Source organism: Anser cygnoides, chromosome 3 (assembly GCF_040182565.1).
Source record: "Anser cygnoides isolate HZ-2024a breed goose chromosome 3, Taihu_goose_T2T_genome, whole genome shotgun sequence".
NCBI lineage: Eukaryota > Metazoa > Chordata > Aves > Anseriformes > Anatidae > Anser > Anser cygnoides.
Window position 1 is genome coordinate 35,018,140 of NC_089875.1, and position 18,282 is coordinate 35,036,421.

General features: G+C 35.0%; 1 protein-coding gene across 2 annotated transcripts in view; it reads right to left on the reverse strand.

Moving 5' to 3' along the window:
• TTC27 (tetratricopeptide repeat domain 27) overlaps positions 1–18,282 on the reverse strand; it is a 113,408-nt gene that overhangs the window by 21,115 nt on the left and 74,011 nt on the right. For both annotated transcript variants that reach the window (XM_066993896.1, XM_048047746.2), the window contains exons 11-13: positions 9,879–9,974; positions 7,607–7,729; positions 1,360–1,587 (exon numbers count right to left, since the gene is read on the reverse strand). In XM_066993896.1, coding sequence (XP_066849997.1) covers positions 1,360–1,587; positions 7,607–7,729; positions 9,879–9,974 — 447 coding nt within the window. The remainder of the gene's footprint in view (positions 1–1,359; positions 1,588–7,606; positions 7,730–9,878; positions 9,975–18,282) is intronic.

An 18,282-nucleotide genomic window follows, 5' to 3' on the forward strand; every position in this document is an offset into this window, starting at 1 on the left:
TCTGTAATTTAACAAGCTGTAAGCTCTGTTTTATATAGACTTTCACAGTCAGAGAACTCACTGCATGGGCTCTTTGATCTCTCCTCCTTTCTCTTTCCACAACCCACTGGAATTGTCTCAGCCTATCCTTGCAAGATGCTCTTAGTGAAAGTGTAAGAGAAGTGCAGCTGTCACCCATTAGGCACACACTGAAACAAGTAATTCTGTGAGCAGTAGTACTAATGAAGATGGGTTTCAGATATATTTCAACTGTGAGATTTTAATTCTTTTGTTCATTCTCCAAAGTCTAGTTACGGTGGTGGTCAGCTCATACTGCAGAGATCTACATCAGAGATTTCCACTAAATTTCACCAATTTGCCAAAGAGTACATAGGCTTAAAGGTGGGTTGACAGAGAATGGTTTTATCCATCAGGTATCTGGAGGATTCATTTGCTGCAGTCTTAAATGCCTTCTTCCAAAAAGGTTTCTCATAACCACTAAAAAGAAAATTTCTTTGTAATAGGGAGTCCTTGTTTACCTTACAAACTATTCCCAATTCTGGAAACAATTAATGAATTTTCCTCATGTTCCCTGTATTAAAGAGAATTCAAGAGAATTTAGAGTCACCTGCCCCTCTGCTCTTTGCGCACAGAACATCCCAGAATAGGAAACAATTCATCTCTCTAGTGACAAAACACAGACAGACTTCAGAAGACAGTGATATGCCAATCCACGCTATCCATTTACTCAATCTATTTGTTTGAAACAATTCATCTGAATCTTAAATAGAGCTTCCCGAGCAACACGAAGAGGAAATGTTCGCTTTCCTATATGGTCTGGACTGTTTTTCTTGGATTGTCTTTCACTTTAAACTTCCTTTGGATAGAACGGAAAATAAAATGGCATCTCAGCAGAATGTTTCTCAGTTTTGAGCCCTGTAGGCCAACTTCTACAACCCTTCATTCTCTGTGAGTCCTCTGGATTTCAATAAGGCTCCTATCTGAGTCACAGTATTTATTTTGTTGGCATTGGCATTTCCTGAGACAATAAGGGAACTGAAGACAAACAAAGCATTTTTGTTCATTTTGATGTCTATTCTAAAGGTGTTTTAAAGTTATCTGGAGTTCATTTGAATCAGAACAAGACAGATTCACTAGAAGAAAACACATCTTGTAAATACTGAACAGATTCAGGATATAAGATCTGAGAAGTTGGAGACCTTTGAGGCTTTTCTAAAGCAGAAGCATACTAGTAGTTATGTGGAATGCAGAACAGCTATTTTGACATTTTTTCATGGAATTACCTTCTAAAAAAGTACAGAATCCTTCAAAACTTAAGACACCAACTAAAACATAGCCGTATTTGTATAATTTCCCAACCTGCATAGGGTTGATCTGCACTGAACGTTCAAAGCACTCCACACATTCCCTGAATTCCCGGTTGCGGAGATGGAGGAGGCCTTTAGAGCGCTGTGCACGGGCACTGCGGTGCTGAGAGAGCTCCCAGGCCTTGTCATAGTACTGGTGGTCTTTAAGAACATCACCAAGCAAACAATATAATCCTGGTGTTTCCTTCTTCTCTAGCTCTCGTCTCAGTATTTCTTCCGCCTGTTAAAGAACAGAGAGAAATCAACTCATTAATTGGGCAATTTATCTTCAGTTAATCACTTATCTGAACAAATACCACTTTAGCACCTTATAATCATCAGTTAAAAACTAAGAAATGGGGATAGATAGGAAACAGTATCTTGATCCAACATGGCAAAGATAAAGTCTAGAGAGAATCTAATTCCAATCTGTTCTAAAAAAGAAAACAACGAAAAAAACACACACACAAAAAACAAAAGCAAAAAACAAACCACAATACTTCACGATCATCGTAATATAGTGGCCTTTGGTTTAATGCACCAAGGGAAACATACCCATCAAAGCAAGAAGGAGCCAGATCCTAATTTTATATTTTATGTGTGTATTCTGTATTAAGAGCAAGTATCAGTCTTGGACATCAAACCCACACCTACCTCATGGCAATGCAATATCAGCATCATTAGCATATGTGCAATCCTGTTGGTGTATCATCTGTGGTTTTTACATATCCTAATAAGTATTTGTGTAATGACTAATTTCTTTTTCTCTAATTCCTGTTTTCTGAAGACAGCAATTTCCATTCTACTATGCCTGAAAACACGTCTATCTTTAAAAATACATCTATATATAAAAATGCATTTATCTTAGTATTTGAGAAAATATATTTAAACTATGTACAGAATTATGGAAAAGACGACACAAGCTTTGTCTCCCGAAATCTGTTATGGGCTGTTACCAACTTTTAAAAGCTCTTTATCTCACGGTTGCTATCGCACTCTAACAAAAAAATTATTGTTTCTCTTTTAAATAAGAGATAAGTCTGCTTTCTGTGGCTTTTTGAAATGATAAATATGCTGGACAGATTATCTGTTGTTCAGACTGAACTCTTACCTCAGTCCCCAGCTGCAAAAATGTTACATACATAATTCAGCTCAGTATAAATTTTCTATCTGAAAATATCTATTTGAACCATGTGAACCAAGAGATCCAACACAGCCTGCCACAGAATTAGAATTTGATATCGTAACACTAGTTTTTCTTCTATCATAGCTAGTTTATCTAAAATGAAAGCTGTGTTCATCTCTGTATTTAAATGACTGCTTTTCTTACTTCTATGAGAACTGTTTTATTTCCCATTCACATGATCTCTCAAGAATCAATGTCTGCTATGCAAGTCTTTTGCTCTTCCTCCTCCAATCAGTAAACACATTGATCCAATTTGAAAATCATCTTCTTGATGAAAAGTGACTTCTTCAAAAGTTTTACTTTGTTTTTGAAAGTTTCAACATATAATAATTTTAACACTTCTCTCTTACTGTAATTTTTGTTAACTACTTTAGTAGGAAAAGTCTGTAAATATTTAAAGTGCACAAATGTGAAGAAGGGAGTATATTGTTTAGATTTGTAAGGGGGAACTTTTGCTAGCAAAAATGGAATCCCATTAAGAAGAAAATTAGGCGATGAAAGATAGGAAAATAACCCCATGACGGGTGTTTTTAAGTGCCTTTGGAACAGCTCTCCAAAGAAGAAGGAACAATTTAGAATTAGCTTACTCGAAGTATTATAAAATATGAAGGCTGTGCTTGTGGACAGTTTGGTCAAAGGACAGTTTGTTTCCTCTTCTCTGCCTCCATTAATTGCCATTACAAGAATCAAGGAACGTGTATTAGCAACAGATGTTTAAGATTTTGTTGTTGTTGTTGTTTTCTAGAGCAGAGAGAACCGAGCACTTTATTACTACAATAATCGTATTAGGCTCCAATAAGTAAGTTTTTGTTCCTTCCTCAAATAAAGAAAAACGGCTGAAATTTTGTATGATGTGAAAAATGGAGTTCATACTGCTGCTTTACCTCTTCCTCAGTAGGGTACTCGCAAGCTTAGATTGCTATTCTGTGGCAGTGCTTAGTACCAATCGTACACTAGACCAGAAAGCCAACCATTCACTAATTGCATTTCACATTTAAGAGCATAAAGATATCATGTTCTGGACTAAGCTTAAAAGAATCCATTGCCAATGTAAATATTTCAGCACACAGATAAAACAAAATTAAATAAGCAGAAGTCTGATGTTTTCTACATCTGATTAACTATCTAATCATCTCTGCCATGTTACAAATCTTTATCATATAAATCTTTTAAGGCTAATACAAAGTATCATAACTACAAAGACTGCATTCTCACAACATTTATCATTTGTCTTCTACAAAACCAGATAATACTTTGAAACAGGATTTCTCATTTTGCTATCAATTTACATAGAAAAATATTCCTTTCTCCTAACCTCATAGTAAACTGTTCTCAAAGAACACACTTTTAATCATCGATGAGAACTCTACTGTTGCAAAGAAAAAATCTTATCCTAACAGTAAAAATATTATCAAGGAACATTTTCCATGCACTTCACACACTGTACATAAAAATATAACCACTACAGATTTATTTTTACTAATTAAATAGCTATTAAATATTAATTCAGATGTTTCATAACTGAAGTTGATATCTAAGCTTTGGTAATAAAAAACAAACCTCTCAATTAAAAATTACCTAAAAATGATTAAAAAAAGAAACTGCATAACTCTTACCAAGTGAAACATTTAATTATGACAACACTGCTTTTCACAGAATTGCCTACACTGAACTGGATAGAAATGCTTTCCCCTTTTCTACTTGCATGTTATTTGCTAGACTACCAAAGCAGTAGCATGAAGAAGCAGAACAGATGAGCATGGAAGAAAGTGGAAAAAAGGACAGCTTTTCAGTTTTAATTTGTTTTCTGTAACTTCATGGATGACCTTGGGTGAGCCATTTACCCATCTTTCTCAGTCTTGCAGCTACATACAGAGAAAGTAGACTTTGAAGACAAGTAAGCAATGATATATAGTGAAAATCAATCAAGTTCTTGAACCATCTTAGGAACTAATCAGTATAACACTACCTGAGTTCACATCTGGGAAGCATTTCCTTCATTAAAAAGTAAACTTCTGGTATCTTACTATAATCGTGTTGCCCCACTCTAATGTTTTAAGCTGTCTTTGTCATGTTGTAACAAGAAAAATAACTCAGTGAAAGATGGATTGCTGGGTAGGTTGGTCTAAGACCAGGCTGTGTGCCATGCTGTGCCATACTCTGAGGAAATAACGGGGACAGTGACAGGGCTGAAAGCTGTGTTGTACAGCAGAATAACAGCTCTCGTGATTTTGTCAAAGGTGAGCAGCTACTGTGCTCTAGAGCTCCTGTGTGAGAGAAAGGCCTCACTTCTATTGGAAGAACTGAAAATCCACATCCGCAGCTCATCCTCTCTTTTCTTTTTCCTTTAGCAGGGAAATAAAGCCATTTTTAGTGCATTATCTATTTCAGGTGAGGTTGAAGAGACCTCACCTAAACCCAAGATAGTTGTCTGATGTAAAAAATACTCTCAAGATCTCTGGGTCCCCCTCACAACTAAAAGAATGAAGAGAGAGACTTTTCAACACCAGTTTTCACTACAATGACGGAGGTTAGCATCTGCTTTTCAGGAAGTCTGTTAAAGGAATACAAGTGAATGACAAGGCTACAGCAACCATCAACATACTGCGTGTTCAGATTTTAATACTTTTTTGTTGATGTTTTTCTGTGCCCTGCTTTGCTCATTGCTTGACACTATGATACGCTTCTGTTGACTCATGTTATGATATCATTATTTACTATTTTTGTTCAGATTATTAAACAAGTCAATATAAAGCCATATCTAATAACAGTAAAGAATCCACAAAAAACGTTTCCTAAATGTGACATATTTCTTTTCAAAATTTGAACTGATATATTGCCCTGTTATAACTGAGTGAACTATGCATTTCCAAGTGTATAATGTGGAGTTGTTTGTACCCGTATCTACATCCTCTGTTTTTTGTCAGCACACGATTTGAAAGTGGAGGAAGGAACATACTTCTTTGATGCCTAAGTATGCAGACCAATTGATGTTGCTGATATTTGGCTGTTTTATTAGTTTTCCCAGTATTTTGATTAGATTTTTCAGTATTTAAAATTAATGTTTCCGATATAAAAGCAGCTGTAAGTGAAAAATATGCACAAATTTATTTAACAGAGTTTGTTCTTTTAGGCACATGTATATTACGTTCTTAAATGACATGAACGTCCACTGAAGAATACCTTGCTGTAGTATTTTCTCATGCATTTCAAAAAGAAAAAGTACGATATTTAAAAAAACATTTTTGATAAATACACACAGTTCATCCACTAAAAACTTTCTGATAAGGAGCACAAAGTTAGTCCCCTTGGTGTACAAATAAATATTTCTAATTTTCCAGCTTTTTTGATCTGAAGCTTTTTTTAAATATCACTACTGTTACTTAGTACTTACATAGGCTTTCTGTTTTCAAAGCACAGCACAAACCCTCATTCTGAAAGCATTTCTAAGCAGTTTCCTGTGTCAGATATCCTGTCCTATTCTCTGAGTGCCATTTTCATAACTCCCTAAGGGCAGCTTGTGAATGTAACTAGGACAGAATGAATTTCCAGGAAATGGAAAATATTGACCTCTACTTCTCCACTGTACTGAAAAATTGTGGTATTAGCATAGTACCCCCAAGGCATGCATAATGTGACACAGAATTGACAGCAAGGCATACTTGATAGTTTATAATGATTGAAACCTAGTCATTGGTGAATGATAACAATAATAAAAAGTAAATATGAGAAATTTTGTGTTTTGTCTATTAAGTTATAGCCCTCTATTCAGTAAGCTTAGATTAGTATAAGCAATGTCTTTATAAAGGCATACATATATTTAGTGTTACCACATACCAAACAGAAGAAAACAGCGAGGAAAACAAAAAAGATATTTTTGTCTGAAATTGAATATTTCTGAAAGTTACCTAAATACTGAAAACAATCCTTGATACCATAAGTTCCTGTTACAGTCCGTCTGTGTGAGGGACTGCACCAGAAAGAGAACACAGCTAAACTGACATACAAATAGGTGTTGCTTCCAGGTATCACTAAAATCCTCCTACCATTGCTCTAACTGTAATAGCAAAACAATCAAGCCACTACAGCCTGCTCACAGCATTTTTAAACAATTCTGTCATCTATACATAGATAGATGATGGTTTTTAAATTGTCTTTGCCTGGAGCTGATCACATGTAGCTGCAGCAGTTTTGAAGAAATGATAGAGAGGCTCAGGAAAATACCAACACAGATTTAACACAAGAAGATAATGCCTTTTAATCTTATGCCATTTCTTGCCTCAAGTGTTTGATTCTGTAATTTTTGTATGTTCACATTAAGTTATTAAATACATCAAGCATTGATGTTGTTCTGTTTAAAGCACTTGTAAAAGCTACAACTAATAGTTGGATATCAAGGGAGAAAGAAAACAGATTCCCTCCTGATAAACCTCCCAAACTCCATCATGAATGACTGCTACAGCCTTCTTTCAATACCCATGTTACACCTCACTGTGCATCTATAGTTGTTAACTTAACTTTCCTTGAGTATTTTCAAGAATCACTATCACCATCTTCTCTCTGAATCTAAACAACAAGCTTTCTTGGGAATTGTTTCAATGTGTTAGATTTAAGTGTCTTCCTGCCTCCTGAGTTATTTATCCACTTCTATTTCATGTAGTCATTATCCCAGATCTTTTGTTTTAGCATTCATAGGTAATAACAGACTCACACGTCATGTGTCCTAAATGGACTTTTCTCACAATAACCCTACATGTCAATTGTAAAGTTATTCACTGAGAGAGTGGTTGGGCACTGGAACAGGCTCCCCAAGGAAGTGGTCAGAGCACCAAGCCTGCCAGAGTCTAAAAAGTGTTTGGACAATGCTCTCAGACACACAGTCTGATTATTGGGTAGTCCTGTGCAAAGCCAGGAGTTGGACTCAGTGATCCTTGTGAGTCCCTTCCAAATCAGGACATTCTACGATTCTGTAAGATTCTGTAAGGTCATCAGTGCATTGATAGCTCAAGTATGACTGCTTCATATTTCTGTTCCCATTGCAAGACTCTCAGTTGTGAAAACCAGTTTTTCTTACCTTCCCATGCTGTCCTGCTCTTTCATAGCAGATTACTGCATCTTCCCACATTTCCAGCTCCTCATATATCTGTAAGGCAGAGTTGGTGCATCCGAGCTCAAAGAGTAAGCCTGCAAGCTGACGCTGGAAAGATAAGAAATTCCACAGAACTGAAAGAAGGTACATAGTCCTCCTTACATTTTTAAAAGATGTTAGAGGCATTTCTGACATCAACAAGAAGCAGACAGAATATGAAATTACTCTCTTGAAACCCCAAGCTGGAGCCTCAAAAATTTATATACCTTACAAAAAAAATCAATAGAAAAATAATTGCTTTGATTTGACTCCAGTTCATGCCAGTAACTCAACTACTTTGAACTAGTTTACAATACAATATAAAAATAGAAACACACATGTGAAGGATGAATTGAGAGGAGAACTTCCATCCCTTAAGTGAGGCACATGGCCCATGCGGCTGGAGAGCAGCTGCAGCAGTATGTTGGGAACACAGAGTGGGAAACAGCCTAAAGGAAGGCAGTAAAGTTTCTTCTAGCAATGCCCGCCATAGCAATCTGTACCTGTGCAAACACAGATGGAGAAAGGCTCTGAAACAATTGTGCTAGGTACACTGTAAGAAATCTGTAAGTGCCCCAAACAGCCACTGCAAAAGTGCGTTAGTTTTCAGTCAAGTCAGTATTGGATTGGGGTTCAGGTTCAACTCGTTAGTTAAGTTCTCCTCACAGATAAACCAGCCTCTTTGTTATTTCAGATCCAGCTATTATTTCAGCGTGCTTAAGAAAATAAGAGTTCTTTCAATTTAAAAACAAACAAGGTATGTTTTTATGACTTTGAAAAGTTGTTTTTGGTCTTTTATTTTTTTTTAAGGGGAGATTAAATTCACATATAGGTTTTCATCTCTGAAGAAAGGTTAACTTATTTACTGTGGGTAAGATATATACAATCTGGTTTGCAAAAACAAATGAGAACAATCTGTATAAGGACACCTAATTATTCTATGAGATCCCACACAGTGAACCTCTTCAGTGGTTTTGGTGATCCTGAATAGATTCTCTTTAGTTCTGTGTAGATGGCATCGACCTCTCTTTATAGGCTTGGCTTCAGTGTCTGTTACAAATTTGAGGAGTCACCATACACTAACAGATTAGCTGTCAAAAAATGAAGTTGGGTACAATTCTTTTAAATAAATGCATAAACTGTGAAAGTCTGTACCAAAGTAATTTGTTCACTTAATATCAATTAATTTGAAAAAAATGACTACATTTTCCAGTGTCTGAAATTAAATAAGATTTATGTTTTATGAAATTTAGAGTCAAATTTGGTAAAATTTATATAAGCAACGCTTCTTCATTACTATAACTAGAAAACTACAGTCATCTACCATTATGAGCCCCTATTTTAGTATTTCTATCTTTGGCTTGGAAAATTGGCTTGGATTGAAAAGTGCCACTCTGACAACTGGAAATGAAAACCACATTTGCTAGTTTTATTGCAAATGCCTGTTGAAAGATTGTGTGGAATAATTTGAAAATGCTTGGAGAAAATATGACTGTTAAAGCAACACGCATCTAGGTTAGAAATCAACGGAATAAAACACCATTAAAAATAAACAATATGCACACCTTTGGAGATAAGTAATGCATATATTTTCTTAAGTTTGTTGTTAAATACAGCATTATCAGATACGACTAGTGTGTACATTTCTTCTCTAGAATGGAATTTATGTTCAAGATAAACATTTTAGTTTTGGAAAAAATCTCCTTTCAAAACTAGCAAAAAAGGGCACATCCAGAAAATAAAAGCTTTGTCAGCTTAAGTGGTTCTTCAATGTACTTTTGTCTCCTATTTGGTTGCTTTGACCATGATCCACTTCCTGAAAACAACTCAAAGTTAATCATCATTACGGGACAAAGAAAGATGCAAATAATTGTGGTATTAATAAAAGTAGCAAATAGTGATACAATGGAAAGATTATTTTTACATGAGATACGTTGGAAGCTTGTAAGTTTGCTTATTTTTTAAGGACAGAAAAGGGAAAATAAAGAAGAACCGCACTACAAGCAATTACTTCCATGCATGACAGAACAAGCCACCTGAAAGTAAAACGTTGTAGAACTTGATTTCTTTCCAGAAAAACCTACTGTGTTACATCTTTTTTTCCACAGTGTTTCAAAGCAAAATCACAGCATACTACCTTGACTTAGAGTCATGCAGTATCCAAATTGATAAGAATTACATATTTTTAAAGAAAGCTTCAAATAAAGTTGATTCATACCTGTATGGCCCAACGTGGAGGCACCTGACAACAGTAGAAAATCTTCATGCGTTCAGATACTGAAGTATTTGCATCCTCAAACTGGTCTGCAAGTGCCTGTAAATGCAAAGCATATTCTGATTTACTATTTACTTAAATTTAATCAACCTAAAAAAAAAGATAAATTCAAAGCTTTAAAAGGATTAAAATTTCTAAGTGCAAGTTAAGAGGAGTAAGAATCAAATTTACAGTCCTAACAGTTGCACAGGAAAATTGAGTCAAATGTTAAAAGTAACCTTGCCTAATGCATTTCAGTTTTATAGCTAGATTTTCACTTCAAAGTAGTATTGGTGTGCTGTAAGCATGAAAATTCTTATTAAAAAAAAAAAGACAGAAAGGAAGACTGAGCCATGCTTTCAGAAACACGCTTCTAATATAGAGTAAGTTATTGTGACTTGGAGTGTAATTCAATTCAGCCTTTTCTGCTTTGGTAGAACTCTCTATTTATGATGAAGAAATATTTTCTTCTGAAATCCTTTGAAAGGGAATAACAATGTTTGCATAGCAAAAATGTAGTTAACGTCAGCATTAACTTTTGTTCTGTAAATTCACTGTGAAGGTAATTAAATCAAAACTCAATAGCAGGAAAAATAAAATGTTAAAGGTAGCTAAAGCCAAAAACTTGGTTAGAAATTTTAAGGTAAGTGCACAACTGTCTTTCAAAAAGCCAGACCTCACTAAAACAGCAAATTTAAGGCCAGATTTACAAAAAAGGGAACATTAAATTACTTGCATTCACATGATTAAACTATGTAAATCCTGCATATAACTTAGACAAAGATTTATTGAAGGATCTAAACTAATCCTCAGAATTTTCTCAACATGGGAAATAAATGCAAAGATTCGCAAACAAAAGGAAAAACGGGATAGGATCTCTCTAAATCTGTTTGCTACCTAACCATATGGAAATGCAAATAATAGTTCTGTAAAATTAAAATAAGCATTTACGTGATTTAAGCTGCAAAGAATTTTGTAACCGCTATTGATGGTAACAACATTTATTAGGCTGCTTCATTCTTTTAGTAAGAGAAATTAGAACAGGCAACAATAATTTAGGCTTTTAAATACATGTTCAAACTCCTAGTTTTGAATACGAATATTTAAAATATTCCATCTTATTCACATTCTGTCTCAGAAAATTATCTCTGGAGACCTGTTCCTAGAGATTACACAGAAACCTACCCCAAGAAAACAGCTGAGGTGTATTTGCAAAGAAAGGGACAGACTTAATAAAATCACATTTCTTTACATAGTTCTGAGCAATCCAAAAGGAGATAGATCCAAGTAAAACCTTTCAAGTAATTATTTAATTACAGAGTTTACTTGACTATGAACAATATTAAAAAACTATTCTGCAGTTTAATTATGCTGAAATGTTCTAATACTATGCACAAGCACGTTTTTCTAAATACTGCCACAACTAAAACTGAGAAATTGTCCAGTTCCTCAGGGCAATCATTTTACAAGGCCAAAGTAGTAAACTACAGTTAGAAATTTCAAAAATAATAATTGCCTAAGGTCTGAACAAAGCCAGAAAATCTCATATGTGTCCAGTAAAATAACTTTTTTGAGGTGAACAAGAGATGGAAGGCAAAGAATCTTTCAAGTCGATCAAATGTTTTGTTCTTGTTTTAGCTTCTCCCTCCTGCCCCCCATTTCAATTGTTCCAGAGAAAAACTGTAATTCAAAGAAAAACTATTTTTCAAAAGCAAACAATTTGGAAAACGTGTAGCCATATCTCCTTTCTATGCTTTCTAAATAGAAAGGTCTAACATAAATGACATGTTGTAGGAGAACATGACTTAACAGGTAGAATTCTCCCCCTTTCCCAAAACACTGTGCTCTGTTCAGAGTTCCAACAAAAACTAAAAATATATGTAGAACATATGAATATTATACAATCCTTAAAAAAAAGAATAAGCACTAATGAACTTAGAAGTTATTAAAATCCCTTTTTATGCACTCACATGTTGAAAAAAAAACTTTGATAGTTCTACCTATTCATGAAGTACAGAAAAGTTGCTCAAAAATTACTGAATTGTATGCTTCTGAAATATGCTTGAAGAAATAAAATTTGAGTTTCACAGCAGCAAGAAAATTAGAACCCTAACCTTATTGCACAGCTGTCTAATCATAAAACTATACATCAAAAAGAACAAAGAAGAACTGCCAAGAGATCTTTCTTTCTCATTAATCATCTGTGTAAACACTGAATCTTTGCACCATAGTCAAAAGCTGTAAGACTTGGTGTCTCAGTTTAACCAAAGTCTCAAATTCCTGCCTTAAAACTTGCTAAACAGAACTAAATCAGAAGCCATCTAGAATTCACAACTCTAAATAATGTATGAGTTCCTTTACATTCACCACCTAATAACATTAAGCTCAACAGATCAACTCCCTCTCCCCGGTTGTCCATGTTACAAACCCTTTTCCCAAGGCTTCAGCTGCCATAGATAAAGAGTTCTTAAGTCAAAAAATGCAGTACAGAAAGATACATTAATCCAGTCTGGAGACAACAAAAACAGATGTTTTTGATGTAATTTTTTATCACTAGCAAAGACTACATTATAGCTGTATGAAAGAAGAAAAAGACCGCTCTAGCAACTAAAATTTGCTCTCCCCATCTTATTCTCAAGTCTTCATTACGAGGTTAAGAAGCCCAATAGATGCCTATGTTTCGGATAATTATATCACATGACTTCAAAATGATCAAATTAGAGCTTTTATCACTTTACTAACCAGTCTCAGTCTAATCAATTTAGTAATCAAACTCATCTGATAATTATCCACAACTTGACTACAGGTAAATGATTTATTTCAGCTTGGATGTCATTTCCTACTACATATTCTTGCTTTGCTTCTATGTTCAACATCAAATGTAACATCACCATGGTACTGAAGGCAAAATACCTGCTTTAATTTTGAGCCTACCTAAATTTCAATCTCTTTGTCCTCTCCACATCTTTTACTTTTGTGGACGATGGAAGTACCGTTTTTATTTCTAAACCAGACCCTATCTCTGTACTTAATCTCCGGAAATACTACTATAACCTTACAGTTCCTGGTTACTAATATGTCCTTTCCTTTGAGGCATAATCCTATTTGATTTCTCAGCTGACCTACAGCACTTCTCTTAAACTTCTTATTTATCCAGCTGGTCTGAAATCCTGCCCTCAAAGTTTTATCCTTTTTGGTAAAATATAATTTTCAGGTAGCTTTTTGCATCTGAGGTAAATAAATGGCAGACCTTCACATCCTTCCTTCTATGCTTAAGCTCTTTAGACCAGATGAGATTGCTTATTCAGTTTCTCGTAAAGTTGTCCCTTTGTATGTAAAACTAACTACATACATTTTTTTTCTTTCATCTCAGCAGAAGAATCTCCTGATCCAAGCTTATTTAAGGTAAAAATCCCAACACAAACAAACAAAAGCCCCAAATCCCTGCCTTTTGAAAATAGTAAGGTACTCGCTACTTATCAAAGACGTCTTGAAAACAGCATAAAACATTTGTTTGTGCAGCAACTATTTATTTCCAACTGGACCTCTTCCCTCAACAACACCAAAGAAGAGTTTGTCCATAACCAAACCTTACACTGCTGGTCCCAGTAAAACATCTCCTTCAAAACAGTCTTGACCGATAGACAACATTTTATCCATGCAATTTTGTCTCATTTCTTCTTGGGTTTTGATATCATTTATACACAACGTGACTGCACCCCTTTTCCATTTACCTATCTCTTCTGACAACCACATTTTCAATTTCAGTGTTCCAGCCACAGTTGTTCCACCTCACTTCTTTCTTGATTTATGCCAAAAGAAATCTGATACTGTCATACGTTTTGCTTTCTCACTATCACCCTGGTCCAGCACGTACTACTCAACTCCTTAACTCCTGGCAAACAGAAGAGAATGAACAGATGAACTTCAGAGAATGAACTTCCAGTCTCTCCTATCATGGAAACACCAGACGTACAACCTCTTAATGGTGCTCTTGGGATTCTCGAGTCCTTTTTCTTTATTTTCTCCTAAATGTGATGACTTCTTAAAATCCCATACACCAGCCTGACCTCTCCATGCTCTGCCTAACTAACCATTTCCATTTTCCTGGTCCTTCTTCTGTTTATGTCCATTAACTCTGTATATGTTTTAAAATAAGCAAATTGACCTCACAGCTCTACTGCTCTTATATTCTAGCTGTTCCCTTCAGTCCATGCTTCTTACAGTAATTCTCCTGCCAGCTGTGTGTTCTATGGGTAGGTTTATTTAGCGTATGTCAACAAATCCTTAGAAAACTATGCAGTCTCCTTAGTGTTTTCCTGCTTTACATCATAAAAACACCATGCTTCAGCATTTGTATTAATAACTGATGGTTACAGTTTGTTCATAAGCTTTGCCAAATGATACTTCATGCAAATTAATTTACTCAAACATGATGGAAATACCACAGCTTCTGTATCCATCTCTGTATTTTCCTCTGCTTTGTCCCACTTCCAGTGCTACTCCCCAGCATCAACATCATCCATCCTTTACAGGGGAAAAAAACGATTAACCCTCCAACAAATTCTCTTCTTTTGCTCAGCTTCCATCCTCTTGCTTAGGGTACTACCAGCCCTTTCTCAGGCTTAGTAGTTAACTATTTAATACCAGATACCATAAACAGGAAGCTTTCCCTTCAGAACTCCACTGCAAGAACTGTACCCAAGAAACACAAATACTACACTTAGAAGTAAGATGCTGTTAACGAGCAAACTGAAAAAAAACCTCTCCATAAAGAACAAAGTCTATACTTTCCTTACTAAATGTCCAGACAAATATGTATCCCATTTTATTACTCTGCTTGCTGAGCTCATGAAAACCATAAACTGCACAGCAGTGAAACCTAAATAATTCTGTTTCCCTAACACCTACCTAGTCCTCCCATTCTGCAAAAGTATACTAGGAGTATGTCAAAAATTAAATACAACCTCAAGGAAGAAAGTAGGTTACAAATGCAAAGAATTAAATATACAGAATAATTAAGGTTTCCCATATTTTTCCTTCCTGTGAATAAAATCAGATATAGTACATAAAAAAAAAAAGGAATAAGTATTTTAGTAGTTTGTGGATATGTAATCTCATTGAGTTACACTCTTTTGGTAAACATACTTTACAAAAGCAACAAATCATGTTTACAATCCAGACAAACTTGTTTCAACAGCTCTCAACCCAAGAGCTTCTGAAAGCAAGACCACTGAGACATAACCAGACTTCTGAAATCCAATGGTCAAAATAACTTCATCATTCAGTGAAGTAATACCAGAAATCATGAAGCAATAAAAACAGATTTCATACAACACAATCAAGTTTTGTGTAATGGGAGAGAATAATTTCTTGTTGATAAATATGAATATAATGTGGAAAAAATGAAAACAGTTGAGATTAGTCTGAACTGTGAGATGGAGATAATGGCCAAATAGTTATTACCTTATGGATCGCCAGTTTTATCACTAGATAAAAAGACAAAAGCCGTACATTTTGGCTTACCGTTGCATACAGACATTATTCAGAACACCGCTTGGACATTTAAGACATGACTTTGTTGCTCACGAACTAAACTGACTTAAAGGAAATCATGAGCTATTCTTTCAAAAAGGTCAGATTTTTAAATGATGCATTTCTGTAAACGATGAAAATCTCCGAATAGTCAAGAACTAAAGCATCCAAACACAAAACAAAAGCTATTAAGCAAGGATATATTTCAACATCAAGAACAAATCCCTCTCTCCCTTTATCTAATTTTCTAAGAGGAATTATGACATTACAAACTTAAGGGAAATGTATTACAGTAGAAACTACTATCAACTGACTTATGATTCATGGAAACTAAAGACTATTTCTTGCATTGTACAGAGATGTCAAGATCTCTGCACAGCACTCCTTACTGGTGATTTTACATTACTCAAATTTGCAGAAGAATGAGTATCTTCTGTGAAAGCTCTGCAGAAGATCAATTCTGAAAAGGGCAACAATCTTACCCTCTTTTTTCCTCCTTCAAGTATCTTGGACTCATTAAAACATGGTAGCCATGAAGACCTCCCTTTTTGACCAGACGACTGTACACCACACTTCTCCCTAGGAAGTGGCTTCCCTCACAGCTGTTTTAAAATTTCTTAAAGCTAACTTCAGAATGTTTTATAGTACTGCCTGCCTACTTTGCAAAGCAACTGAATGGTTACAGGGGGACCTGGAGCTGCAAAGACGATGCTTCACACACTACTGATGCGGCAATGCAATTCTACAACTAGAAAAATAAGCAGCACCTGAAAAAAAATAATCAACAGAAACATTCAAGGAGAATGCTTCTGGCTGCAAGCTTTTAAAGCTGAGTGCATTTGCATTGGAAAGAGTATTTTAACTATTTCACCTAGTGTTATCATAAAAAAAACCCACACTTTTCGATATTCTGCAATCACTACACTGAAAAAAAAATCACGACTTTCAACATTTGAGGTTACTTGTGTGGTTTTGTTCTCTTTTTAAATTACAGTTACAAGAATTTGGCCCTGCTTTCTAGCAGTTTTACACACAAGCAAACAGGCTGATATTCTTTAATTGAAATGAAAACAAGAATGTTCTATGTATATTCTTTCAAATCATTGTCATCCCTTTTCTACACAGTAGATTAATTCCCCAGCTACTTCGATACTTCTTGGTTGCCTTTTTTAAAAAACAAACAAATAACTACAACAAAAAAACACGGATTGGACACACAAGTCCCGTTGATCTGTAAAGAAAAGCTTTCTTGTGCTGGATTCTGCACTATCCTCCCCATAGCTCCTTTCTAGTAGCCTGTTTTGATGGATACTTCAGTTAGGACGCTCCACATCTCAAGAGCATAAATACTCATAGGATTGAGTATGCATGAAATCTATGCTAAAAGCCATTTAATAGTGTTTGTTTCGTGGCTCCTCCTCTGCTATTTCCTTCTCCTCCTATTCAACTGAAGAAACTTGGCATCAGTTATCCCTCAGGAAATACTATATGGCTTCCTCCTTGGGTTGAGAAGGATCCCAATATAGGCTTTTTTTTTTTTGTGACAGTACTTTCTGTGGCATTTGCATACAGGTCTAATTTCATTGTTAGTATCTGACATTAACTTAAAAACAATGCAGTCCTCTCTTTAAGACACATTACACTTAAAACATTTTAGAAAAAAATGTTAAATTTGATGCATTTGAGGCCTTGGCTGTTACTCCCTTTAAAAGCATGAGCAAAAACTTTTTTTTTTTTTTTTTTAAAGAAAGGCTTGTGTCCAATTTTCAGCAAGGAAAAATATTAAGGTACCACTGACCGTTGTGTTGCATCCCCGCCCCTTCATTCAGGCATTAAAATAAAATTGCTATACAGAATAAATTATGTTAAACATTTGTGCTTTATAATGCATCATAGATATATTCTTCAAGAGATGTAGTACTTCCTTAGAAAAGCCACAAACAGAAGGGGACAGTCAAACTAAACTCTTTAGTGTAACTTTTGTATGTAGTATTTCACCGTTAATTTTTGTGTGGTACTCAAAAACATACATGCCTATTCATAAGATATTTAAATCAACTGTATTCCAACTAGAACACCCTGTTCAAGAAGAATAATGTATCGGAAACATCCTGTACTCTTTCTATTGCTGGAATACTTGAGCTTACCTACCATATAACCTATATTTGCATTCTGTTTACAGTAAATTGCACAACAGTATATACATGAGCAATAAAAAAACAAACCACTTTTCTTCTGCTACGTACAAACTAATGCCTCATTCTATCTTTATTATAAAACATATTCTAACACTTCAAAATAAACATTCATGCACAGCACAAAAATTTTAGTTAGAATGAATTGGATGGTTATTTCTCAAGAATTTAAAGCAACAAATATTTAAAAATAAAGCAAAGAAATTTCCCTTTGGAAATCTTAAGAGAATGTTATCAATTGCAAGTGTGTTAACACTTTCAGCTTACTCCTCCTACCTAATGTAGAGATTACATTCTGTTACACAAGTAGAAAATTTAAGGAAAAACAGAAAACTGAAAACAAAATGTATGTCAAACAAATGTATGTCTATATGTAATTTGCTCCATTTTTTTTTACTGGCAATCATACCAAGCAGAATTCTTTAATGGTACTTAGATGTCCTTAGATGCCTGTAAGGAGGACAAAATATTATGTCTTATCTTATCTAGATACCTTCAACTTGAATCCACAGATATTCACCTGCTTAAGCAGTAACAGCTGTTTTTGCAGTAGTAGAAAAGCACAGCTTCCCCCCCCCCCGAGCCAGCAAAGCACTCTTTTGCTGAAATTTTCTTCAACTATTCTCCTTCAGTTGCAA